This window comes from Malus sylvestris, chromosome 2 (genome assembly GCF_916048215.2).
Source record: "Malus sylvestris chromosome 2, drMalSylv7.2, whole genome shotgun sequence".
Taxonomy (NCBI): domain Eukaryota; kingdom Viridiplantae; phylum Streptophyta; class Magnoliopsida; order Rosales; family Rosaceae; genus Malus; species Malus sylvestris.
Genome location: NC_062261.1, coordinates 7,733,660 through 7,755,110, shown reverse-complemented (window position 1 = coordinate 7,755,110; position 21,451 = coordinate 7,733,660). Strand labels below are relative to the sequence as shown.

The following is a 21,451-nucleotide window of genomic DNA, read 5'->3' as shown; positions in this document are numbered from 1 at the left end:
CAATGTGCATACAGGATAGTCTTAGCTGCCCTCACAGCAGCTCCTTGCTCTTTGCAGTATCCGAGCGTGACAATCCTTTCGGGGATGATTTTCTCTCCTATCAGAGGTCTGTCCAGATCTTCAGTTTTCATTTTGAGGAGTTCGGACAAAAATTTCCTGAATGTGGGTCTCTTTGCATCCTTAAGAAGCGGATGAGGTTCAGATTCGAATAAACCAATTCTTGAAAGCGTTCCCATTATTTCTCCGAACCCTACACAAAATAGAATTCAAGTAAGAATCTAAGCATTAACTTAACCTAGAAGCCAAGCAATGTCATACCTTCATATCGAAGAGTTCCACGAAAGACTGTTGATGCTTCATGTCCTATTCCATACAAGTCCCCATAAACTAGCGAGTTACGATTTGGAAGGCATTCTAACGAGAAGGCTGGAAGGTCTGGAACCCGATATTTCGCAGCTGAATCATAAAGATCCTTCCCTGCAATTTTGTACCATAAAGATAAAAGTGAAAAAGTGCAGAATGACTCGTATTCATTATGATAATCAAAATAGCTCATCACTGACAACATACCATCAACTTCTACAACTTTGCCGTTAGATTTGTACGTGGCAGGATTACGTCCAGCTCGAATAGCTCCTGCAGGACTCCAACTGAAATGATAGGTTAATAGAAGTTAGAAGGAAAACTATACACAGTAGATATAATTAAGGAGGGTATCCAATCCGAGTAACCTGAATTTATATGCTAACGGATTGTTTGCTGCAACTGGGGATGGCAGTCCACCACAGTAAGAAGTGAAAGACCTTATTTTCCCCTTCCGAACGTGTGCTTGGTTGATCATCTTCATCGCCATCATATGATCTGAAGTCGGACGAAATCAAAATAGTAATTGCATTACTAATAGGCCAAAGTTTTTGCAATCACAAGGACTAGTTTCAATAGTTCTCTTTTTGGTCATTTGAAAGCGTTTCTGGTTATTCTAAAAGCACTTCCGGACATAAAGTCATTACCTATCCCAGGGTCCAAGCCCATCTCACCAAGAATCGTAATACCAGCACTCTTTGCCTTCTCATCCAGTTTTGACATGGATTCATCAACATAGCTAGCAGTGACAAGATGCTTTTTAAGCTGAATGAAGACACAAAACCTTTTTCCTTAGCTGAAGGAAGGCAGAAAAAGTAAAGAACGAAAAACAAAGAAAATATAACAGTGAGGCAACGTGAAGTACCTCAATACATGCATTTGCTACAGTAACGTGGCAAAAAGCCGGCAGTAAACTTATAACAAGTTCAGCCTGCATGAGGGAAACAAAGAACACCAAAAAAATAAGACTGCGATTGAAGCTTTGCAAGTTTTGAACACCGAAAATAGTAGACATCTAAGTTAAACAAATCATTTTGATCATCTGTGATATAGCTGCTAGGCATTCGAGTTCTCTGAAATTCAAAAACTGCTCTTTAAACCGTACTGCAGAAAAGTCATTACCTCAGATATATACCTATGCAGACTGCCAGTGTCCGAAATATCAAGTTGAACTGCTGTTGCATTTGGAATACCTTCAGTGATCTGCTCCAAAATTTCAGCATCAAAATGTTCAAATGCAAAAAAATGAGACGAACACATAAAAGTTTGCGCATCATTCTTGAATGAAAAAATATACATCATGATAGAATTGAAAGCAGGTTTTTGAAATATATGATTTTCTGCAGCCATACCTCTTCAGCATCCTTTAGGTAGAGAGATGCAACAGTAACTTGCACATCATTAATCTCTTCGAATTCATCTTCAAGGCATGTTTTGTACCATTCGTGGGATGGCATTCCGCTAACTGATGCTAACATCTCAGCAGCTGGCTGGCAGACCCGGCCTGCTCCAATAATCAGAACCCCAGCCTTTCTTTTTGTGTCATTTCCCTTTTTAGTGGGACTGTGCTGGACTTCACCAAAACTCAAAGAAAATTTATTTTTCTCTTGCTTTAAGTCATGATTTTCGTTTGAATTCGCTAGAGAAGTTAAAGAGTCGATAATTTGATCAAGAACGGCCCTGTCATCTGCACCCACCTGTCCATAACAACGATTTCATGCTATGAAAGTTGGCGTAAAGATAACTTGTACTCGAAGATACCAAAGTGAAAAACTCTCCGATGACCAAACTGGCTAGAGGTCTACTTACTTCAAGTTCAGAGAATGATGGAGAATTCGAACATTGACCCACGTCACACTTAACCAAATGAAAGGAGCCGCCTGCAGCTTCAATGATATCTAAGGCCTCATTTATCAGAAACTGATCAAATAGGTGACCACTGAGAGATACCTGTGATTTAAAATGAAACTCAGCATATATGGCATGAAAAGCAGAGAAATATCCGAAATTGTTAATAGAAATAGAGAAACTTACTGATATGTTGTAGTTCTTGTTAGAGTTGTGATTAGCAGGATTCTTAGATATTTCTCTGCAAATCAAAAGGAGAATATATGCTTATCGTAACAACAAAGAACAAGAGGCAAGTATATATGTGAAATGAAAGCGAAACTTACTCTGAGTCTGACTTTCTCATACGCGGAATATATTCATACAATGAGGTAAGTGCTCCTTCATGGGTTATGCAAGCTCTCCTTAAATGTGCAGGCAACTTTGTAATGTCTTTTGTAGAAGCCAAATTACCAACAAAATTGGACAATATGTCTCCAAAATGTTTCGAAGCCTTCCCAAAATTAAAGAAATGTTTTATCAAACCACGAGAAGTATAATCTCTGGCATTAGACTATCCTAGAATTACTGCATTTACTGAAAAAGAAGGCAGGGATGAAAGTAGTGCACCTCTTTTGCAAATTCTGTCGGAAGAATGTCCACAGCTTGACATATCACACCAGCGTCGTCCATGTCACGATGGTAAGAATTAGTCACAGGATCGTATCTGCAAACCATGATACCGAAAGAACTGTTATTTTCAAAGCTGCAAATGCTATGTTGCGAGCAAGAAAATGCATTTTGAGGTTGTGTTTATGCATGAATCTATGGAGTTTATGACTTATACCTGAAGAAAGGTGAGTCAATTGATGTGGTTTGGTTGACAAATTCTATTGACCCCCCTATGTCACAAGTTATGTCAGCGATTCCAACAAGCACACTTCCTTTCTTTGTTAGATCTTGAACCTGCTTAGTACTCAATAAGCGTGGAAATCGTTTCTCCCAATACATGCAATTCACTTCAAGGCGCAAAGAACATAAAGAGTAAAGTTTGTCTTTTTAAAATCTAATGGGATGAGAGGATGAAATGGATAACGATAGTTGAGAACCAAGGTTTCGAAAATCCATATGTTAAAATCCAAGGCATTCATTTAATGACATTAACTCTATTGATTTGTCTAAAAAATTGATAGAAGAGTGTAAAGCATACCGATTACAGATGCATACGGGGCTATTTTTTCATGGAAAACAGGGTTGTAGTGTTCTGGATGCGCATAATAGTCAGCCTGAAAAATGCAGACGTTTTGAGTTAGTATAATCTGTTATACGTTGGCGAAAAACAAGACGTGAGGAATGAAGAATTAAAAGATGACTATGAGATCGGGGCTTACTTTGTCAAATTCTCTTGTTGGATCTTCGTGTTCAACCATGTGTTTACTAGTCACAACACAACCGTATACTTGGAAGATCCTTTTCGATTTTCGAGTAGTTTGAGCAGCATCCTTGGCCTAATCAGTAAATAAAAAATGAAAACCTAACACAAAGAAGGGTGACATCTATTTGTACAGAGCAGTTTCCACCTAAACTTTATGTCTCTCGAGTCGATAAGAACCTAATTAGAAGTGCATTTTCCTTCTATTATTGTTATCTTACAAGACCAAGTTGGAACCACATTTACTGTACTAGTTTTAGTACTTACCACCCCAAATAGCGCTGTAAGTTCACTTGGTTCCACAAAAGTATGAGGAAGAAGCTTAAATATCTCTTGTGCACCAGAAGCAACTACAGGAAATAAAATTACATAAGATATATTTTGCTATTAGATGTTAAAGAAATTTAAGCTTCGTAAGATCAAGCAATGTACCATTTCCTGAACCAGTGAAAACGAAGACAAGAGGACAGATCCCTGATGGCAGTCCGAGAGTTGCCATCTCTTCGCCCACAGAAATTACAGCCGCCTTGGCAGCAGCCAAAGATGGATACATATAAGATGCACCCAACGATAGGAACGGGGTCGAATATCCAAGACTTAGGTACCCTTGACAAATTAAAACAAAGTGAGAAAAAACCTGACATCCAAAGTACCCGAAAGTACACAAGAGATGGTCAAATATTAACATAGCTAAACAAAAATGAATACGAAAACGCCAGCTCATGCATTATTTCAAACATAAAATTGCCTTGACCAACAGTTTCACCACAGCAGATGAATTCAAAACATCTCAGATACTGTATGAATTGGAACATACTCTGTCCTAAACCAAGCAAGAAGTCGATAAATCCTGCTCTACCAGCATACTTTCCGAATGCAAGTAGTCTTTTCGCATGATCCCCGACAATAAGCTCGTAATCATAGAGAGACACTCTTTCTGCTAGGATCTGGACACCACACAGTGAGTTATAAATTGCTAACGAAGAAAAACAAGTATTTAAAACTGCTCGAAAACATACGAAAATCAAACAAGACCTTATCCAAGAGTGGCATGTTTTCCTTCTGAGCCTTATGAGTATGCGAAAAAAACGCATAAGCTCTATCCGGCAGAATCATCTCCAGCTGCACCAAATCCAAACAATTGTATCAAAATTTATGATCAATCGACAAAATTTCTCTTTACAAGGCGATATTCTAAACTATTCTGTTTACATGTGCAAATCAATTGACAAACTTGATGGTATATAAAACGAACGAAAAATTAGTACCTTTGGCTGTTTGATGCCGAGGATCAAACCACATTGTGACAAATCCTCAGAGATTTCACATCCAACATCTTCATACATTGCATCATGATGAATTCTCTTCGTCGAGGGCTGCAGTATGATCCGAGAAACTCCGGTTTTATCTCTTGCACTGTGGAGCAGCAGAGCGCAGTGTGACGGCGTCAGAGGCGCTCTTCTCTCCCACTTGTTCACAGACTCGGCCAAAATCCCCACCACCCCATTTCCAATCATTGTAATCTTAATAAAAAACCTATTTTCAGTTAGAACATTGTACACATCTTCATGAAACCATAACCTGCTACGTTTTCCAGGTTCAGTGGGAGATTCTTTAATAACTATATGCTTACCCATTTTTTCTAGCAAGTCATGCATCAAAATCCTATTACCTTCAATAGTTATGATGGCATTCTCAACGAGTTCTTCAATACAATCTTGAGGTACACTGAGCTTCAAACTTCTCAATATTTGTAATACATAGTCTTTATCTTCACCCTTGAAGAAGCATGCAATGTCTAGGAAAAATTGTTGCATTACATCATCCCAAGAATCATAACTTTTTCGAAGTATTCTTTGAATACCTCTATAAGGTTCTCCTTCGTAAGAATCATAACTATCCAATATAGCTTGCCAACTATCTATACTTTTATTACGCAGATGAGAACCTATAAGAGTAATAGCTAACGGAAGTCCTTGAGCATAGGCTATTGCACGTTGTGCAAGGCTTAAATAATCATCTGAAGGTTCTTTTCTTCCAAAGGCATTCAAACATAGAAGCTCAAGAGCCATGTCATCTTCTAACTTTTCGACCTCGTATATCAACTCGACCCCATAAGATTCTAGCAATCCTCTATCTTTTGTGGTTATGATCACTCTGCTACCCTCACCGAACCAATCGACTTCAACCAAGTTGTTTAACTGCTCCAATTCATTCACATCATCAAGAATTAAGAGAATCTTCTTTCGTCTCAAAAGTTTCTCTATAAGGCTGATTCCATGATGAACATCGTCAATTTTCAACTCTGTACCACGTAGAACTTTTGATAGAAGAGTGTTTTGTAGTTTGATTATGCCTTCATGTGATGTTAATGTTTCTCTCACATCTGCTAGGAAACAACTACCTTCAAACTGTTGAGCAAAAATTGTACATAATATGTAAACAAATAATTCACTCGACACAATTTCACCCTCATTCAGTTTTCCGAAGAGGGTTTTATTAATTCGAGTTCGACCCATTCTAGGCTACACGCCTATTAATTACAATCTTTCTTTTGGGAAAGAAATACCCTTTGATTCCAATTCGAAAAAAAAATGTAACTTGAGGAATTTGATGTTTGTTTGATTTTGTGACTGCACATAGGTTGAACCCTAGATTGCCTACGTACCCTCTTGAGGGATCAAGTCACTCGTAGTTCATGAATTTGGTATTTATTTGGATTTGATGCCTTGTGCAGTTTTAGCTCATGCGGGCGAGGAGCATAGTGCCTTGTGCAGTTTCAGCTCATGCGGGCGAGGAGCATTTTGAAAATTTGATATGGCTTCATGCCATTTGAGACTTTTCTTCAGCTTTGTGCCATTTGAGACTTTGATACGGCTTCGTGCCCTTTGAAAACTGTTCTTCAGCTTCGTGCTATTTTGGTATTTGATAGCAGGAGTGAATTTAGTTTATATAAACCAGGGATTCGTTTCGATTTCACGGTTGCGTCAAAAATTTGATATTAGACTGCCTACGTATCCTTAACGGAATCAAACCGGCGTAGTTCGTTAATACTTGATTTGGGTTTGCATTCTTATGTTCAAACTTGGAAAAAATGAGAAGTCAATCGGGTATTCAGACTTGTTTGAAACCCATACATGACCTTTGGTAATATTCAATAGATCTTTGTGAAATGGGACTTTATTTTCGTTTGACTTTTCCTCATGGTTTTGTAGCAACTCCATCCTATTTGAAATAGGACTTTTTGAAACTTTAAGAGAATGAAGGGCCGGACCCCCCCCCCTCCTTTTTTAACTTTTCTTTTGAAATTTCAAACCCATTTGTCATGGGATTTTGACCCATTTAATCCAAGACCCAAGTTTTCATTTAGCCTGACAGCAGGCTTTGCTTTCTTTTTATTTATTTATTTTATGTGTTTTTAAGGCTTCAAGTTCTAGGACTTCCAATTTCAACCACTCTTTTTTTTCTTCACGTGAGCACTCCCATGTGAGGTACAATTTTCACTTTTTGTTTTTGTGGCTGAGACTTGAAGGCGAAGTGGGTCTTCAATATTTACTTTCTTTGAGCAGACTCCCACGTGAGGGGTTTAGTTAATTCACCCCCTCTGCTTGCAAGATGGTTTCAAAGGAATCCTCTTTTTCCTTGGCTCTTGACGCACAGTGTTCTTCTACCAGAAGCTAAAGGCAGCTCCACAATTTTTGAGCTCCCGTTGATTTCGCCATATTTTTTTGAAATTCCTTTTGGATTTGTCAGCCGTTGATTTCCAAACGAAGATGGGTAAGCTCGGTAGAATTCAAACTCTTTTGAATTGTTCTGATTTATCTTCTTTCCTTAAACTGTAGAGACCTTTTTTATGTAGGTCTCGGGCTCTCTCTTCTTTCTGCTGTACCATCTTGTTTATGCTTCTCTTGTGTACCGAAAATTCAAAGCGAAAAGGAGAAAATAACCAACAGGTCATTCTATTTTCGTTTTCTATTTTCTGTACTTGATTTGGGGTGGGTTGAAGCTGCTCTGAACTGTGAAAAAATTTTTTGTGTAGGCGTCGCAGACTTTGTTTGTTGGATATACTATTTGCAGTACCGAGTTCGTTGAAAACAATTGTTGATTCATGGCTCCAAAGGTGGGAATTACCCCCCCTGAAATTTGTAGTAACGCACCCATTTCTTCTTTTTTTTTTTTGTTTCTATTTGTATGTTGCCTTCGATGCTTTTCCATTTGAATGTCATGTGAGTGGTTTTAAAATAGCCATGCTCATGGTAGTCTGCTTGTTTTTCTTTCTCATCAACATTAGTCATCCATAACTTTTTGTCCTCAGTACCCATGAGTAAATATAGTTTGATATTTGAAGTATTTTACACGGCATGTTTCTTCCAACATGGCTGCTCCTTTTTTCAAACATGACAGCTACCTTTGACATCTTAGTCAAGTATAGCTAATGTCAGTACCCGTGAGAAAATATAGGTTGGTGTTTGGATTGTTTTACACGGCATGCTTCCCTAAATATAGCTGCACCATTTTTCCAAACACAACAGCTATTTGTCCCATGCTTTAACTTTTGTTTTGGTGAAGTCCCATGCTTTAACTTTGGTCCACCTTGGAAACACTTGAACAAACATCATCAACTTTGCTGGAGCTTTATAAATATAAAGGGAAATATCCTCTTTTCTGACGTTTCCTTTTCCTTGGACTCTTATCCCCAATGGTTTTCATAGAGTTTTTAGCCAAAGCCATCCTCCATGTTTTGTACCCGTGGGTAGCAAAAACAAAAACACCAAATAGAATAATTTCTTCTCTCTTTCTTGAGTTGCATCTTTGTATATATTGACTCCTTGCTGTCCTTTCTTCATAGAGACCAAATATGAGTCGGTCAAGGGGAGCAAAAGTTGTATTTTGCTTCTTTTCCCTTGTTTATTTGTCCACAAATGCATCTGTTTTGGACTGTAAAGAATGAGTTTCCTCTGGCTTTATGCAACACGGCATTTGCCAAACCCATCTATTTCAAGTCGCATAATGTACAGACGACAGGTATAGGTTACTTTAGACTTTGATTGGAACTTCACGGGGTGGTCTAGGCCACCCTGAAGAAATTCATGGGATTCTTGGAGATTATCTCTTCTGCTTGTTAGTGGGGAACTGGTAGATTTGTTCAGAGTCTCCACCTCTATCTGTTTGGTGCATGAAAATACCAGACAAAGAAACAAAAGCAAAAAGGCTAAAAGAAAGATTAGGAAAAACAAATCATTTGCCGTGGACCTCTGCATATTCTTCCCCTTTCTTTTATTTTTGCCTTCTATTTGTTTCTCTATGGTGGTCTATGCCGCAATGCTTTTTGCGTTGCTCTGCTTTTGTTCTTCCTGCAACGAAACAAGAGACAAAGAAAATAATTTAAATAGAACTTGTTTCATACCTGGTGATGAATATTCTTCTTTGGTTCTTGACTTGAAAGCACAAAGGTTGAACTGCTTGCTCTCTTTCCTGGCAGCACCTTGTTGCTTTTGGTATTTTCTCTAAAAGTTGCTCTTATTTTCGGCAGAGTTTCCCCTCTTTTTTTTGTGTCCTTTTTTTTTGTTGCAGCTGATGCCCATTTATAGGCATCATAGGAGGGTTCTAGAGCTTGTTACGTGGGGAGAAGATGGAGGGCATGACTTCCTGCCACTCTCTCTTAACCCCTCTTAACTGACCCCACGTTTTTTTTGTTGCAGGAAAGGAGGAACCTGTTTATTACTTCCCCCTTTTGTAGGAAATTTTTCCTTATTATTTTTTTATTTATTTATTTATGGATATTTGGTTTGTATGTAAAGCCCATTCTTATCTTTTGGGCTGGTTTACATCCTTGTTTTGCCTTATAGCCTGACCCAATTTGTATGGACTCTATTTTTTTTATGTTGTATATTTTTGTTGTTCAACAGATTGCCCCCTCAAGCCTTATGTGTGAAATTTGTTTTGAGCGTATAAGGCTTGATATGACCATGTCGAATACTGAGCTTCTGACCAACCTTAAATTTCAGGGAATGAATGTAGATGGCCAAATTTGTACCCAGCGAGCTGTTGACAAGGCTGGGAAAGAGTTTGCCACGGGTCTAGGATACAGGCGTTCTTCTCCGTTGGCTTCACTTAACTACAACTTTTCTTTCAGTGATCCTCCCACTTGGTTTCTTCCTTCCAAAGTGAGCTCTGGTCATCTTGATTTTATTCCGGAAGATGGTGCTATCAAGGTTGGCCGGCATCAAGGCGATTTATTTCAGGCTTATACTCTGATGAAAGTGAACAATGAGGCTGATGGAGACACCAAGTTTAAAGTTGATACTAATTTTTTTCCGCTCTTACACAAAATGATCCGAGAGAAGACAGATTGGGGTTTGAGTGTCAAGGTCCGGTTGTGCTACTTTTCAGGTTGGTGTGCTGGAGTGGACAGAGACTACTTTACGAACTTATGAGAATGTGCTGCGTCAAGCAGATATTTATGGTGCTGTGGCAGTGTCCCGTTATCCTTACAAATACTCATCTAATGTATGGAAAGCTTTTTGTGAGCTATGGGGGCCTTTAACTAACACCTTCCACCAGGGAAATGGGGAAATGAGTATTTCATTATATGACTTGAAGGTGATAGGTGGTTTACCAATTCTCGGTGCTCCTTATGAAGAGTTTATTCCTCCAAATGATGACCTGTGCAAGAAAGAAGCTTACCCGTCTACTCTTCCTGAACTTTTGAGAATTCATTCCCATTTGTGCAAATTTTATGGGCAGAAACATATATTCTGGAATCAATGGTTGGACCATTTTTATCGAGGAAAAATAGTTTATGCGGGCTATGGTGAAAAAAATCAGCGGATGTCCCCGAATGAGCAAAAGATCTTTAAAGCCCGAGGAATTTTGCTGGAAGTCACAAAAGAAGGGGCCTTGGCTGCATTTTTGGTATTCTGGCTTTGTAGATTTGTTTTGCCATTAAAGGGCGGTAAAGTGAGACCCGAGACTTTTCCTATGGCTTGTTTAATAGCGCAGGGCTCTAAAGTCTCTCTTGCGCCAACTGTTCTTGGCTATATTTATCGTGGCCTTGGGGATATCGTTTCTTGTCCGAGGGGACCTGGATTCACATATATTTCCATGCCAGTTCACTATATTGTCGGTTGGTTAGGGGAGCATTTTCCATACTTATACCGTTCTCGTCCTGACAGCGATTTTCCTAAGGGTTATCCTCAATTAGCGAGATATGCGGGTGTTGAACCCAGGGAGGTTAATATATCTCAAGCCAGGTTTATTTTTCGGAGTGACAAATCTGTTATTTATCGTCCAACCGTTTTTGTGGAAGAGAAAGGTTGTTCTTTGATGGATAATGAAGACCTATCTGATGATTATTTTGAATTTTTGGTCTGTGTTCGCACAGCAAAGCTTCCTGTCAGAATTGGTGAACACCTTTGGCTAGAACCATATTTTCCTAACAGATTTGCTCGTCAATTTGGCTTTGATCAAGGAGTTCCAACGAACAATTTAGCATTTGGTGTTTCTAGTAGACAAAATTGCAGTGTTGAGGCTATGTTCGAAGCGCAGACGGTGCTTCTTAAAAGGAACACCGGATCTCTTTTTTATGTTCCATGTTCAACACATCAAGGGATCTGTACCTATTGGTATTGCAAGTGGTGGAGGACTTCTTGTGTAACATATCTTGGGATTTCTTTGGCTGATATTTATGCTATCTTCAATAAACGTCCCCTCAATAAAAAGACAGTTTTTAGTGTGTCTGTTCTAAGAGACATAACTCCAGGTCTGAGAAAAGAGATTTTGCTTTTTGATGCGGGAATTGAGAAGTCTCCTAGCTTGCATCCAGTTGGTCAGAGTTCAGGTTTTTCTAAGAACAGGAATGCAACGGCTGACGAGAAATGTAAGGCTATCCTGGATTTTTCTTCATCAGGGTCCTCTTTAGGGAGTAATCATGATGTGAATTTTAAGCGTGCTCGTTATGAGAATCCTGATGGTCCTGGTGGTGTGGATATTGAAACTGTAACTGCTGCAGATAATTTTACTCCAGAAATTATCCCTGGAAACTTAAGTACACCATCTGTGAAGGTAACGAACCAGCCTTGTAGGGGAAAGTCAGCTGCCTATGTGTCAAATGAAGTTGCACCATCATCCTTGCAAGAAGTGACGGCATCCATCCATGCTTTGTTCGGCTCGGAGGTGAGCAATTTTAGGCAAGGATATATTATTGGTGAAGTAGAGAATATTTTTGTCAAGCTTTCCTCTTGCAACTCACCTACAGAAATTCTTGGCTGCCATGAGGAAGTGAATTTGGTGCTTGATGTTTTGGTTCCCATCATTAACATTTTGGAATCTGGTCGAACAGAGCTTGAGTGGTTTGTCAAAACCGTTCGCCGTATTTTTGCATGTGCTTCACAAATTTCTGATAATGCCAAGATTATTGATCAAGGTAATCATATTCGCGATTTGCTTCGTCGTCATGATGAGTGTTTGTCAACTAAAAAGGCCTTCGAGTCCGAGTTAAACAAATCCATTCAGGAACTTAAGAAAATTGAAGCTGAGGAACTGCCTGTTAAAGAAGCAGAGGAGATCGCTCGTGTTCTTCGCCAGCAATATGATTCTGGAAAACATGCTGTCAAACGTCGAGTGAGTGATCTTAAAGCTTCTATTGAGCGACAAAAGAAATTGGATGTGGAGCTTCGTCAGTTTCGAGCTGATACGAATGAAGGGCTTCTCTCGGATGTTGAGCGTGTTGAAGCTTTGAACAAATCTGCAGAAGAAGGAATTTTGAATTCAATCGCTTCCCTTCTCCACTTTTGCAGCAAACCGGAGTAGGCTTTAAGTTGTTTTTCCTTCCGTTTTGCATTTCTGCAATTTGGGATATTTAAGTTTAGCTTTTCCTTTCTCTCTTTTTTTAGCAGACTTTCGGACCAATTTTGACTGATAATAATGGGTTTATTGCGCCCAGTATGTTTGAGATTTGTCACATGCTTTGATTGCTCATCCTCCGTGTTCAACTTCTGGATGTTTATCACATTTATATATAGAAGAGGAAACCATATTAAGCTCTCCATATATTTCTGATGAGATAAAGCATTCTTTGTATCTTTTGGTTCGAACTTTCTTTTTGAGTTTTAGGCTATTTTTCTCTTCTTATTAGCAGAGAAACAATCTTGGAAGTTTGGCATGAAGGATAGTTAATCCTCCTAATTTTTTTGAATCGGTGGAACTGGGAATTGGTGAAAAATCCCACCGTTTGCTTTGCTTTGGGGAGTGGGAAAGCAAAGCTTTTTTTTTCTTATTCCAAAAGCTGAAACATAATGATAAAGGAACCATAAACATATTTTTTTTATGCCTTTGCCATGTACCTTTTTCTGCTAATTTTTGCATCTTTGCATAACCACGCATGCATGATAATTATTGCCTTCAATGCATTGGACTCATCCCCTCTTTTATCACTCTACGTAAGTGAAAATCACTTTATGCTTTGTCCTTAAACTTTTGCTTGAGAAAAGTTCAAATGAATTCTTAGCATATGACTATTTGAACAAATGCTTTTGCCATTCTCAATTTAAAATCGTTTTTAGTGGCTTTTGGCCTTGATAATTATTGAAAAATGCTAGCACGTGGCAGTTCAAATAATTGCTAATTCCATGGAAAAAAATATAATTTTTGATGAATTATGGCTGCATCTAATTTTGGGAATCAGATTGCCTACGTACCCTGTGAAGGGATCAAGCCAAACGTAGTTCATCCCTTGTTTTCGGGATTTGATTTTGATTTTGATTTTTTTTATGACTGCACCCATTTTTAATGATAGGCTGCCTACGTACCCCTTTTTGAGGGATCAAGTCATACGTAGTTCAGAGGAAAGGATTTTTTTCTTGTTCGCTTCCTCTGCACTTGCTTCCATCTCGGAGTTCGTTAGGCACTGTTTATGCGTAGAACTTCTTCATGAGCTTTCCGTTGACACATGGGTATATGCATTTCCCATTGGCGTTAGAGAGTTCGTAGGCACCTTTTGTGAAGACTTTTGTAACAACATACGGTCCTTCCCATTTGGCTTCAAATTTTCCTTGCATCTTTCTGGTGACGACGACGGGTCTTCGGACGGTTAAGACTAAATCTCCAACAGAGAATGATCTAAACTTAACCTTTTTGTTGAATGCACCTGCCACTTGAGCTTGATAGATTTCAAGTCTTTGTTGTACTGCAAGTCGTTTTTCATCAAGTGCTTCAAGTTCCGCTAGCCTGATTTTTACATTTTCCTTAGGATTTGTCAGTTGTGTGGCTACTCTTAAGGAAGGTAGTTGAATTTCCAAGGGTAGCACAGCTTCTGATCCATACACCAAACTATATGGAGTACATTGGGTGGATGTACGGACGGTGGTCCTATAGGCCCATAATGCTTCGGGAAGGCGTTCGTGCCAATCTCTTTTGTTCTTTGCCACCATCTTTTTTAGGATGTTGCACAACACTTTGTTGAAAGCCTCTGCTTGACCATTGGCGGTTGGGTTGTAACTTGCGGAGAAGGCTTGTTGAATGTTGTACTTTTTGCAAAGATTATCCATGGCCCTACACTTGAAGTAGAGGGCGTTGTCTGAGATTATTTTGGACGGGACTCCGTAGCGATAGATTATGTTTTTCTTTATGAAATTTGCAACATCTTCCGCTTTCACTTCTTTCAACGGTATTGCCTCAGCCCACTTTGAGAAATAATCCGTGCCTGCTAGGATGTACTGATGTTGGAGAGACGATTTTGGGCTTATCATGCCTATCACATCTAAGCCCCATGCATTGAATGGCCAAGACAAGATGGTCGGATGGAGGGGTAATGGATTTTGGTGTTTGAAGTCTCCATGTATTTGACATGCCTGACATGACTTCACATGTTTCATCGCATCTTGAACCATTGTAGGCCAGTAATACCCAAGTCTTTTCAATTGAGCTGCAAGCTTAGGTCCAGATTGATGGGCTCCGCAAATACCGGTATGAGTTTCAGAGAGAGCATAGGTCGCTTCTTCTTTTGATAAACACCTTAGCAATATTCCGTCAAATGATCTTTTGTATAATGTGTCATTCATATACACAAATCGGTTGGCCCTTCTTCGTACATCAACTCTTCCTCTGGGATCAGTTGGTAGTTTTCCATTTTGAAGATAGTCAATCAAAGATTGCCGCCAATCTGAACATTCATCTACTTCCAGGACTGTAACCGCATTGACTTCATGGTTTTCTTCAATCCGCTCTAGTGTTGAAGGAAGTAAATGTCGTTCTCCCACTGTAATTTTAACTTCTCGTTCCTCAGGAAGAGTTAAAGATGCCGCTAGTTTTGCCAATGCATCGGCTTTGTTATTTTCAGACCTTGGAATGTGAGCAATGTTGATTTCTTGGAATTGTGACACCAAGTGTTTTGCTCTTTTATGATACAAGGTTAGATTTTCATTTTTCACAGCATATTGACCATTCATTTGCTTGATGATTAGTTGTGAATCACCATAAGCTTGAAGGCAATCAACATGTAGTTCGAGTGCAATTTCAAGTCCAATGATAAGTGCCTCGTATTCTGCCACATTGTTTGAACATAACTCTATGAGCGAAAATGAATACGGGATTAGGCCTCCACATGGTGTAATGAAAACAATACCTGCCCCCGCGCCTTTTTTCCTTGCCGCTCCGTCAAAGTAAAGTTGCCATTGAGAAACATATGTCGAGAATACTTCTTCATCCGGCAAATCGCTTGGTAACTCCATGTTGTCGGGAACAGGATGAGCTGCTAAGAAATCAGCTAGTGCTTGTCCCTTTATAGCTTTTTGAGAGACATACTTGATTTCAAATTCCGATAGTAGCAAAGACCATTTTGCAAGACGACCGGATGGCACTGGTTTTGACATCAAGTATCTAAGCGGGTCCGCTTTAGATATCAAAGTAATGCTGTGTGACAATAAATAATGTCGTAGTTTTTGTACAGCGAAAACTAAAGCCAAGCAAACCTTCTCAATAGGGGTGTAATTTTGCTCTGCCCCTACAAGCGTTCGACTTAAATAGTAGAGCGCATTTTCTTTTCCTTCTTCATTGTTTTGAGCAAGCATTGCCCCCAGTGAGCGTTCAAGTGCTGCGATATACAAAATTAAAGGTTTCCCTTTGATTGGAGCCATTAATACTGGAGGTTTCAAAAGGTATTCTTTAATGCTACTGAGAGCGTTTTGACACGTGTCATCCCACACGAAAGGCACATCCTTTTTCATCAGCCTTGTGAATGGTTGACATCTCCCAGATAAGTTTGAGATGAATCTCCTGATGTACGCCAATCTTCCTTGTAGTCCTCGTAGCTCTCGCAGGTTTCGAGGAGGAGGCATTTCCATGATTGCCTTGATTTTTGAAGGGTCGACTTCAATTCCCCGGTACCTTACCACAAAGCCAAGAAATTTTCCAGATGCCACTCCAAATGCGCATTTCAAAGGATTCATCTTTAATTGATGTTTTCGGAGTCTGTCAAAGACTTTCTTCAAGTCGTTCAAATGACGTTCCCTTTTTCTTGTTTTAACGACAAGATCGTCCACATAACATTCGATGGTGCTATGCAACATGTCACTGAAAATAATTGTCATGGCTCTTTGGTATGTGGCCCCTGCATTTTTTAGTCCAAACGGCATTACAGTGTAGCAGTAGATTCCTTTCGGAGTGCGGAATGCTGTAAGTTCTTCATCTTCAGGTGCCATTTTAATTTGATTGTATCCTGAAAATCCATCCATGAAAGATAGAGCCTCAAAACCAGTTGTGGCGTCTACCAATAATTCAGTTATTGGAAGTGGGAACTCATCTTTTGGACATGCATCATTAAGGTCTCTGAAATCTATGCAGACACGAATTTGTCCATTTTTCTTCTTTACCGGTACAATACTGGCGAGCCACGTAGGATACCGTACTTCCCTGATAAACCCAACATTTATCAGTTTGTCAATTTCAGCCTTAATTTGTACTTCAAGCTCAGGTCGAAAACGTCGAGGTGCCTGTTTAACATAACGCCTTTCTTTTGATACAGCCAGCTTATGAACTGCCACCTTAGTGTCTAAACCAGGCATATCTTGATAGCCCCATGCAAACACATCTCGATAATCTTGGAGAAGACTTTTGTAATCTTCTAATTCTTCCAGTGTTAGTAGGGCACTTACAAATACAGGCTTTGGCTCGTCATCTGTTCCGAGATTGATTTCTCGGAGTTCATCCACAGTGGCTTGCCCCCCGTCTTCTATTTGAGGTGGTGCCGGTTGAACGTTGTTAATAAACTCGGTTGAGTTATCACCATTCTCATCCTTTTCATCTTCAATGGTGACACAGTTTACTTGAGCAACATTGTGAACCTCCTCTTCTGTGCTTGATTCCTCATCCATTTCATAAGCTTCACTTAGAAGTGGCGGTGCATTGTTGTGAGTTCTGAGGCTTGCGCAAACACGATTTTGCCCATTTTTCTTTTTGACAGAAAAGCAGGTGGGAAATTGCCTAACAAGCTTAATTGGCTCGTTATCAGACTCCTTGCTTCTTTCTTTGCTACCGATCATGCTAACTTGAACAATATCTTGTTCCTCTTCTGCATCATTATTTTTATCTTGGTTTATCTTCACCTTTTGGCTTTTGACTCTCCACTTTTTGCTTTTATGAGATTTCTTAGGCTGAGAGTTGGCGATTTTACCAAGTCGTTGGAAGACTGAGACTCGAGGTGGCTTGTTATTGGACTCTTCTTCAGTTAACATTGCTTTCTCGAGATTAGTAAAGCCTTCAAACTCATGATTCTTGGTTTCCGAGACAAATGCTTTGAGCATTCCATTTCCTTGGTGCACTGTGACATTGATAGCGCTCTTAGCTTTATGCCTTTTCACTTTTATCTTTAATGGAATTTTTGACGAGGACTCATTTCTTTTGAACGAAACAATGCGACCATGTCGACCATCATTCCTTTGTAAATTTGTTGAGACTATCAAATCGCTTCCAGGAATTGATTGGTTAATTCTGCGTAAAGGCTTCGTGTAGCTGGTCACGAGTGCTTCAAATGCATTTTGGATTTGCTCTATTGCTTTCTTTTCAGGTTCTCCTTGATCTTTTAATGAACGGTTGAGAACCACTTTTCGGGACTTTGGAGTTTTAAAACTCGCAATTTTGACCAGCCTTGACGGCTTTACCTTTTCCACATCTGGTAATTGAGATTCCTTCTGCACTACTTCATCTTTTGTTGGTTGTGAAAAAGTGACCTTTGTCTGTTTGTAGAATTTTGCATCTGCATAATTCACTTCTTCACCCTTAAATGGGTCGGTGTCCGCTAGAACTGTCTTGACTTCGCCATTTATCAAAAACTTGAAGCATTGATGGAGTGTAGAAGGAACAACACCATATGTATGAAGCCACGGACGCCCTAATAAAACATTGTAAGATGTGTTAGCATCGATTACATGGAAAAGGGCGTCGGAGTATAACTCTCCTATCTCCATTTGTAAGGCTATTGTTCCCATTGCTTTTTGTCCCACTTGATTGAAGCCTTGAATAGTTAACATTGATGGTGTTAGTTGACGAACATTAATCCCCAAAGCTCGAAGTGTTCGAAGAGGAAGCAGATTCACTGCTGATCCACAATCAAGCAAGATTCGATTTATCGATGTATCTCCCACTAATCCACTGACGTACAAAGGTCGATTATGATACTCGTCTCCAAGTATAAGGTCATTTTCATCAAATGTGATACTTGTAAGGCAGCAAGCGCAATACTTTGGTGACGTCGTATCTACTTCTGCAAATTTGAAGTTTGTTTCAAATACTTCAGGATTTGTCAAAGCCGTAATGAGTGCTTCTCTAAGCTCTTTTGACATTTTTAGAGCATCGTACACACTAAGAAGAGATGGAATGCGTTTAAGATGGTCGACGATGTCATATTTTCCATCTTGGGATTGTAATACATTTTTTGCATGTCTCTTAGAGGTACTTGCTTTTGTGTTTGAGACCGAAATTTCTACCGCAGGCTCTACAGTAGTAATGACTGGAACTTGTCTTGCACTTGATTGATCAGAATGTTTGACTGAATCAACTACTTCTTTTCCTTCTTTCTTGTCCGCAGACGGGATCCTTTGGCCAGAGCGCAGAGTTATTTCATCTACCTCATCATCGTTGTGGATTTCACATGAGGTTGTGCGACAATTTCCAATTTCTTCCTCGCCTCCCTTACTCTTAAAAAGTTTTGAAGGGAAGTAGTCTCCAAGGGTTATTGGTGCTCTGAAAGGCTGCTTATACTCATCATCTTGAAAGACTTTAGGCTTTCTTTGAGTATTCTTCTTCTTTTTCTTTCCATCCTTTGTAGGTGGTTCATTCCATAATTTTCCTTTTGATCGCTTTGTGGAAGAAAGACGTTTAGCAATCTTTTTCACCTTCTTTTCATTGACGGTTTGCCATTCGTCTTCGGATTCAAGTGATGACGAATCCTCCCAAACATCAAAACTTGGTGCTGTCATGAGCTCATATAGAGTTGGAATTTTTGGATTTCCAGAACGAGGCATACCAGGATAAGCATGGACAACTGTGGTTTCATTATCGACATGGAATCCTACAGGGATTGCCCCTTCTGGTAATGGAGCGGAAGGTGTTGACTTTCCTTCGATCATATTGGACGTTGCCGTCTGATGTTTCGAGGATGAATCCACCTCGATCTCATGCTTGTTGATTTTTTCCTGAATTATATCCTTAAGGATATAACAGTCCTCTATCGTATGGCTGATGAGTCGATGATATCGACAATACTTTGGATCATCGGTCTTGTTTACTTCAGCGGGACGCTTCGGTTCAGGAAGCATGATCATCTTTGCTGCAAGAAGTTCATCGAAGATAGTTCCAACATCTTCATCATCAAAACTATATTTAACTTCTTTTCTTTCTTTAAGCGAAAGCCTCCTCGTCCCCTTGGTTTCTTCTTTTCTTTTTACATTGTCACTTTTCTTGTCTACTTTGACAAATGTCGCCATAGAATCTCCTTTCTTCGACATTCTTTTGTTATCCCCCTTCTTGGTGTCAGACTTCTTTTCTAAGTCTTGGATCATCTTTCCAATCACATTTTTCCGAGACATCTGCTTCTCCACATTGCTTGCTTTGGATACCAACTCGTCGAAAGTTCGAGGCTCCGCAATTCCTACAAATGTTGCAATCTCAGGGATGAGGTTATTGTAACATATTTGCACTGCCGAAAATTCGGAAATCTTTTCCATGCATTGTAGGTTAAGGCTCCTCCATCTTGTGATGAATTCGCTCGCACTTTCTCCAAGCCTTTGTGTTGTTTGAGCTAAATCCATTAACGTGACTTTCTTCTTTGAACTGACGAATTGAGCTAGAAAAGCTCTTTGCATATCATCCCATGTTATAATAGATCCGGGCTCTAACTGAGTGTACCATGTGAAAGCAGACCCTCTTAGTGACTGAACAAATTGCCGAACCAATAAGGGATCCGACTGCGATGTCTCCCCACAAGCTGAGTAAAAATGAGCTAAATGTTCTTGAGGAGAACCACTTAAACCATCAAATTTATCAAAGCTCGGTTTTTGATACCCTTGGGGAAATGGCACTGTGTCATAGTGAGCTGGATAAGGCTTCCGGTATCCAAGAATTGGTGTTGTTAAAGACATTTGAAATTCACGAATCTTTTCAGCGAAAATTGCATTGATATCTTGATGCGTAATTTGGCTACCGGAACTTTCTCCTTCTGTTTCTTTCTTTGCTCTTTCTCCAGCATTATTTATGCTAGCTTGAGCGGCTAACTGAGCTGCTAAAGTTGCAATTTCAGCTTCCTTATCAGCTACCAAAGTTGCCATTTGTGCTTCTTTTTCCGCTAGTTTTCGTTGCATTTCTAGCAGTTGTTCTTCTATATTTGATGCACCAGTCATCAGAACTTGCATGTTCTCAGATTCGACGTCTTCATTTATCTCCAACCTTTGGAATTGAGTCATTACTCTAGGAATCTCTTCTTGGAAAAAATATTTGTTTCCTCCAAGAATATCTCCAAGGGAAGATGAACTCTCGGGAGAATGGTTTGCCAATACTCGGGCCCTTGCACGTGTGATAGGCCCCTCGAATTGAATGTTGTTACCTTCCTCGACAACTTCATAGGCCTTGGCCTTTTGTTGAACATTTCCAGACACTACTGGCAAGATTTCTTCATTTTCCTCGACGGAGGTCATCATGACCAACTCCGTTGTAGGTAAAGTGATTGGGATTGTTCCAATCATGATTTGAGTAATGACGGGAACTTTGGTAAGTGGTGATGATGTCACTTTGACAATCTTACGTCGAGGCATCTTGGTGTTTTTAGATGAAATAGCCCCAAGAAGCTCCCTTGAGATGATTTCAATATCTTCACGTACACGTTCCTTAGCGATCTTCTTCCTAAGAGCTCGTGCTGCTCTCTTCCTTGCGTTCCTTAGGGCGTTCTTGGACGAGCTTTTCTTCAGTCCAACTTTGATGACTTTCATAGCCACCTTGCTTGTTTTTGTTGCTACCTTGGTCTTCACCATGTTGCAATTAGTTGGTGCTTGATCAATGGTGAATGAGATTCGGTGACTAGCATGCTTTCCATGTCCAAGCTTGGATTCAGCAGCAGGGAGTTCGTGGAAGTAAACAGTAACTTGTGGTGCCATGCTTCCTTTTTCTGTAAAAAAAAAAGAGAACACATAGCACATTAATTATCTTTAAAATTAGAGATGAAAGGGAAAATGGGTCCCACTGGGCGTGCCAAAAATTATGTTGAGCAAAAATTGTACATAATATGTAAACAAATAATTCACTCGACACAATTTCACCCTCATTCAGTTTTCCGAAGAGGGT

The 21,451-nt window shown here is 39.6% G+C and overlaps 1 protein-coding gene and 1 pseudogene across 3 annotated transcripts in view; one reads left to right on the top strand and one right to left on the bottom strand.

Annotated features, from left to right (window-relative positions):
- LOC126608195 (alpha-aminoadipic semialdehyde synthase) overlaps nucleotides 1-6,156 on the bottom strand; it is a 31,037-nt gene extending 24,881 nt beyond the window's left edge. Inside the window, exons 1-20 of one of the 3 annotated variants that reach the window (XM_050276032.1) lie at nucleotides 4,891-6,156; nucleotides 4,658-4,744; nucleotides 4,440-4,569; nucleotides 4,055-4,228; nucleotides 3,890-3,972; nucleotides 3,582-3,698; nucleotides 3,401-3,476; nucleotides 3,038-3,209; nucleotides 2,821-2,917; nucleotides 2,538-2,704; nucleotides 2,398-2,452; nucleotides 2,173-2,313; nucleotides 1,716-2,060; nucleotides 1,486-1,566; nucleotides 1,229-1,294; nucleotides 1,011-1,128; nucleotides 732-861; nucleotides 571-650; nucleotides 319-477; nucleotides 13-250 (exon numbers count right to left, since the gene is read on the bottom strand). In XM_050276032.1, the coding sequence (XP_050131989.1) occupies nucleotides 13-250; nucleotides 319-477; nucleotides 571-650; nucleotides 732-861; nucleotides 1,011-1,128; nucleotides 1,229-1,294; nucleotides 1,486-1,566; nucleotides 1,716-2,060; nucleotides 2,173-2,313; nucleotides 2,398-2,452; nucleotides 2,538-2,704; nucleotides 2,821-2,917; nucleotides 3,038-3,209; nucleotides 3,401-3,476; nucleotides 3,582-3,698; nucleotides 3,890-3,972; nucleotides 4,055-4,228; nucleotides 4,440-4,569; nucleotides 4,658-4,744; nucleotides 4,891-6,141 (3,767 nt within the window). In that variant the 5' untranslated portion in view covers nucleotides 6,142-6,156. The remainder of the gene's footprint in view (nucleotides 1-12; nucleotides 251-318; nucleotides 478-570; nucleotides 651-731; nucleotides 862-1,010; nucleotides 1,129-1,228; nucleotides 1,295-1,485; nucleotides 1,567-1,715; nucleotides 2,061-2,172; nucleotides 2,314-2,397; nucleotides 2,453-2,537; nucleotides 2,705-2,820; nucleotides 2,918-3,037; nucleotides 3,210-3,400; nucleotides 3,477-3,581; nucleotides 3,699-3,889; nucleotides 3,973-4,054; nucleotides 4,229-4,439; nucleotides 4,570-4,657; nucleotides 4,745-4,890) is intronic. The other 2 variants (XM_050276039.1, XM_050276037.1) reach the window with 2 other exon arrangements.
- A 1,036-nt stretch (nucleotides 6,157-7,192) lies between these two features.
- On the top strand, nucleotides 7,193-12,675 carry LOC126608229 (uncharacterized; annotated as a pseudogene).
- Nucleotides 12,676-21,451: the final 8,776 nt, after the last annotated feature.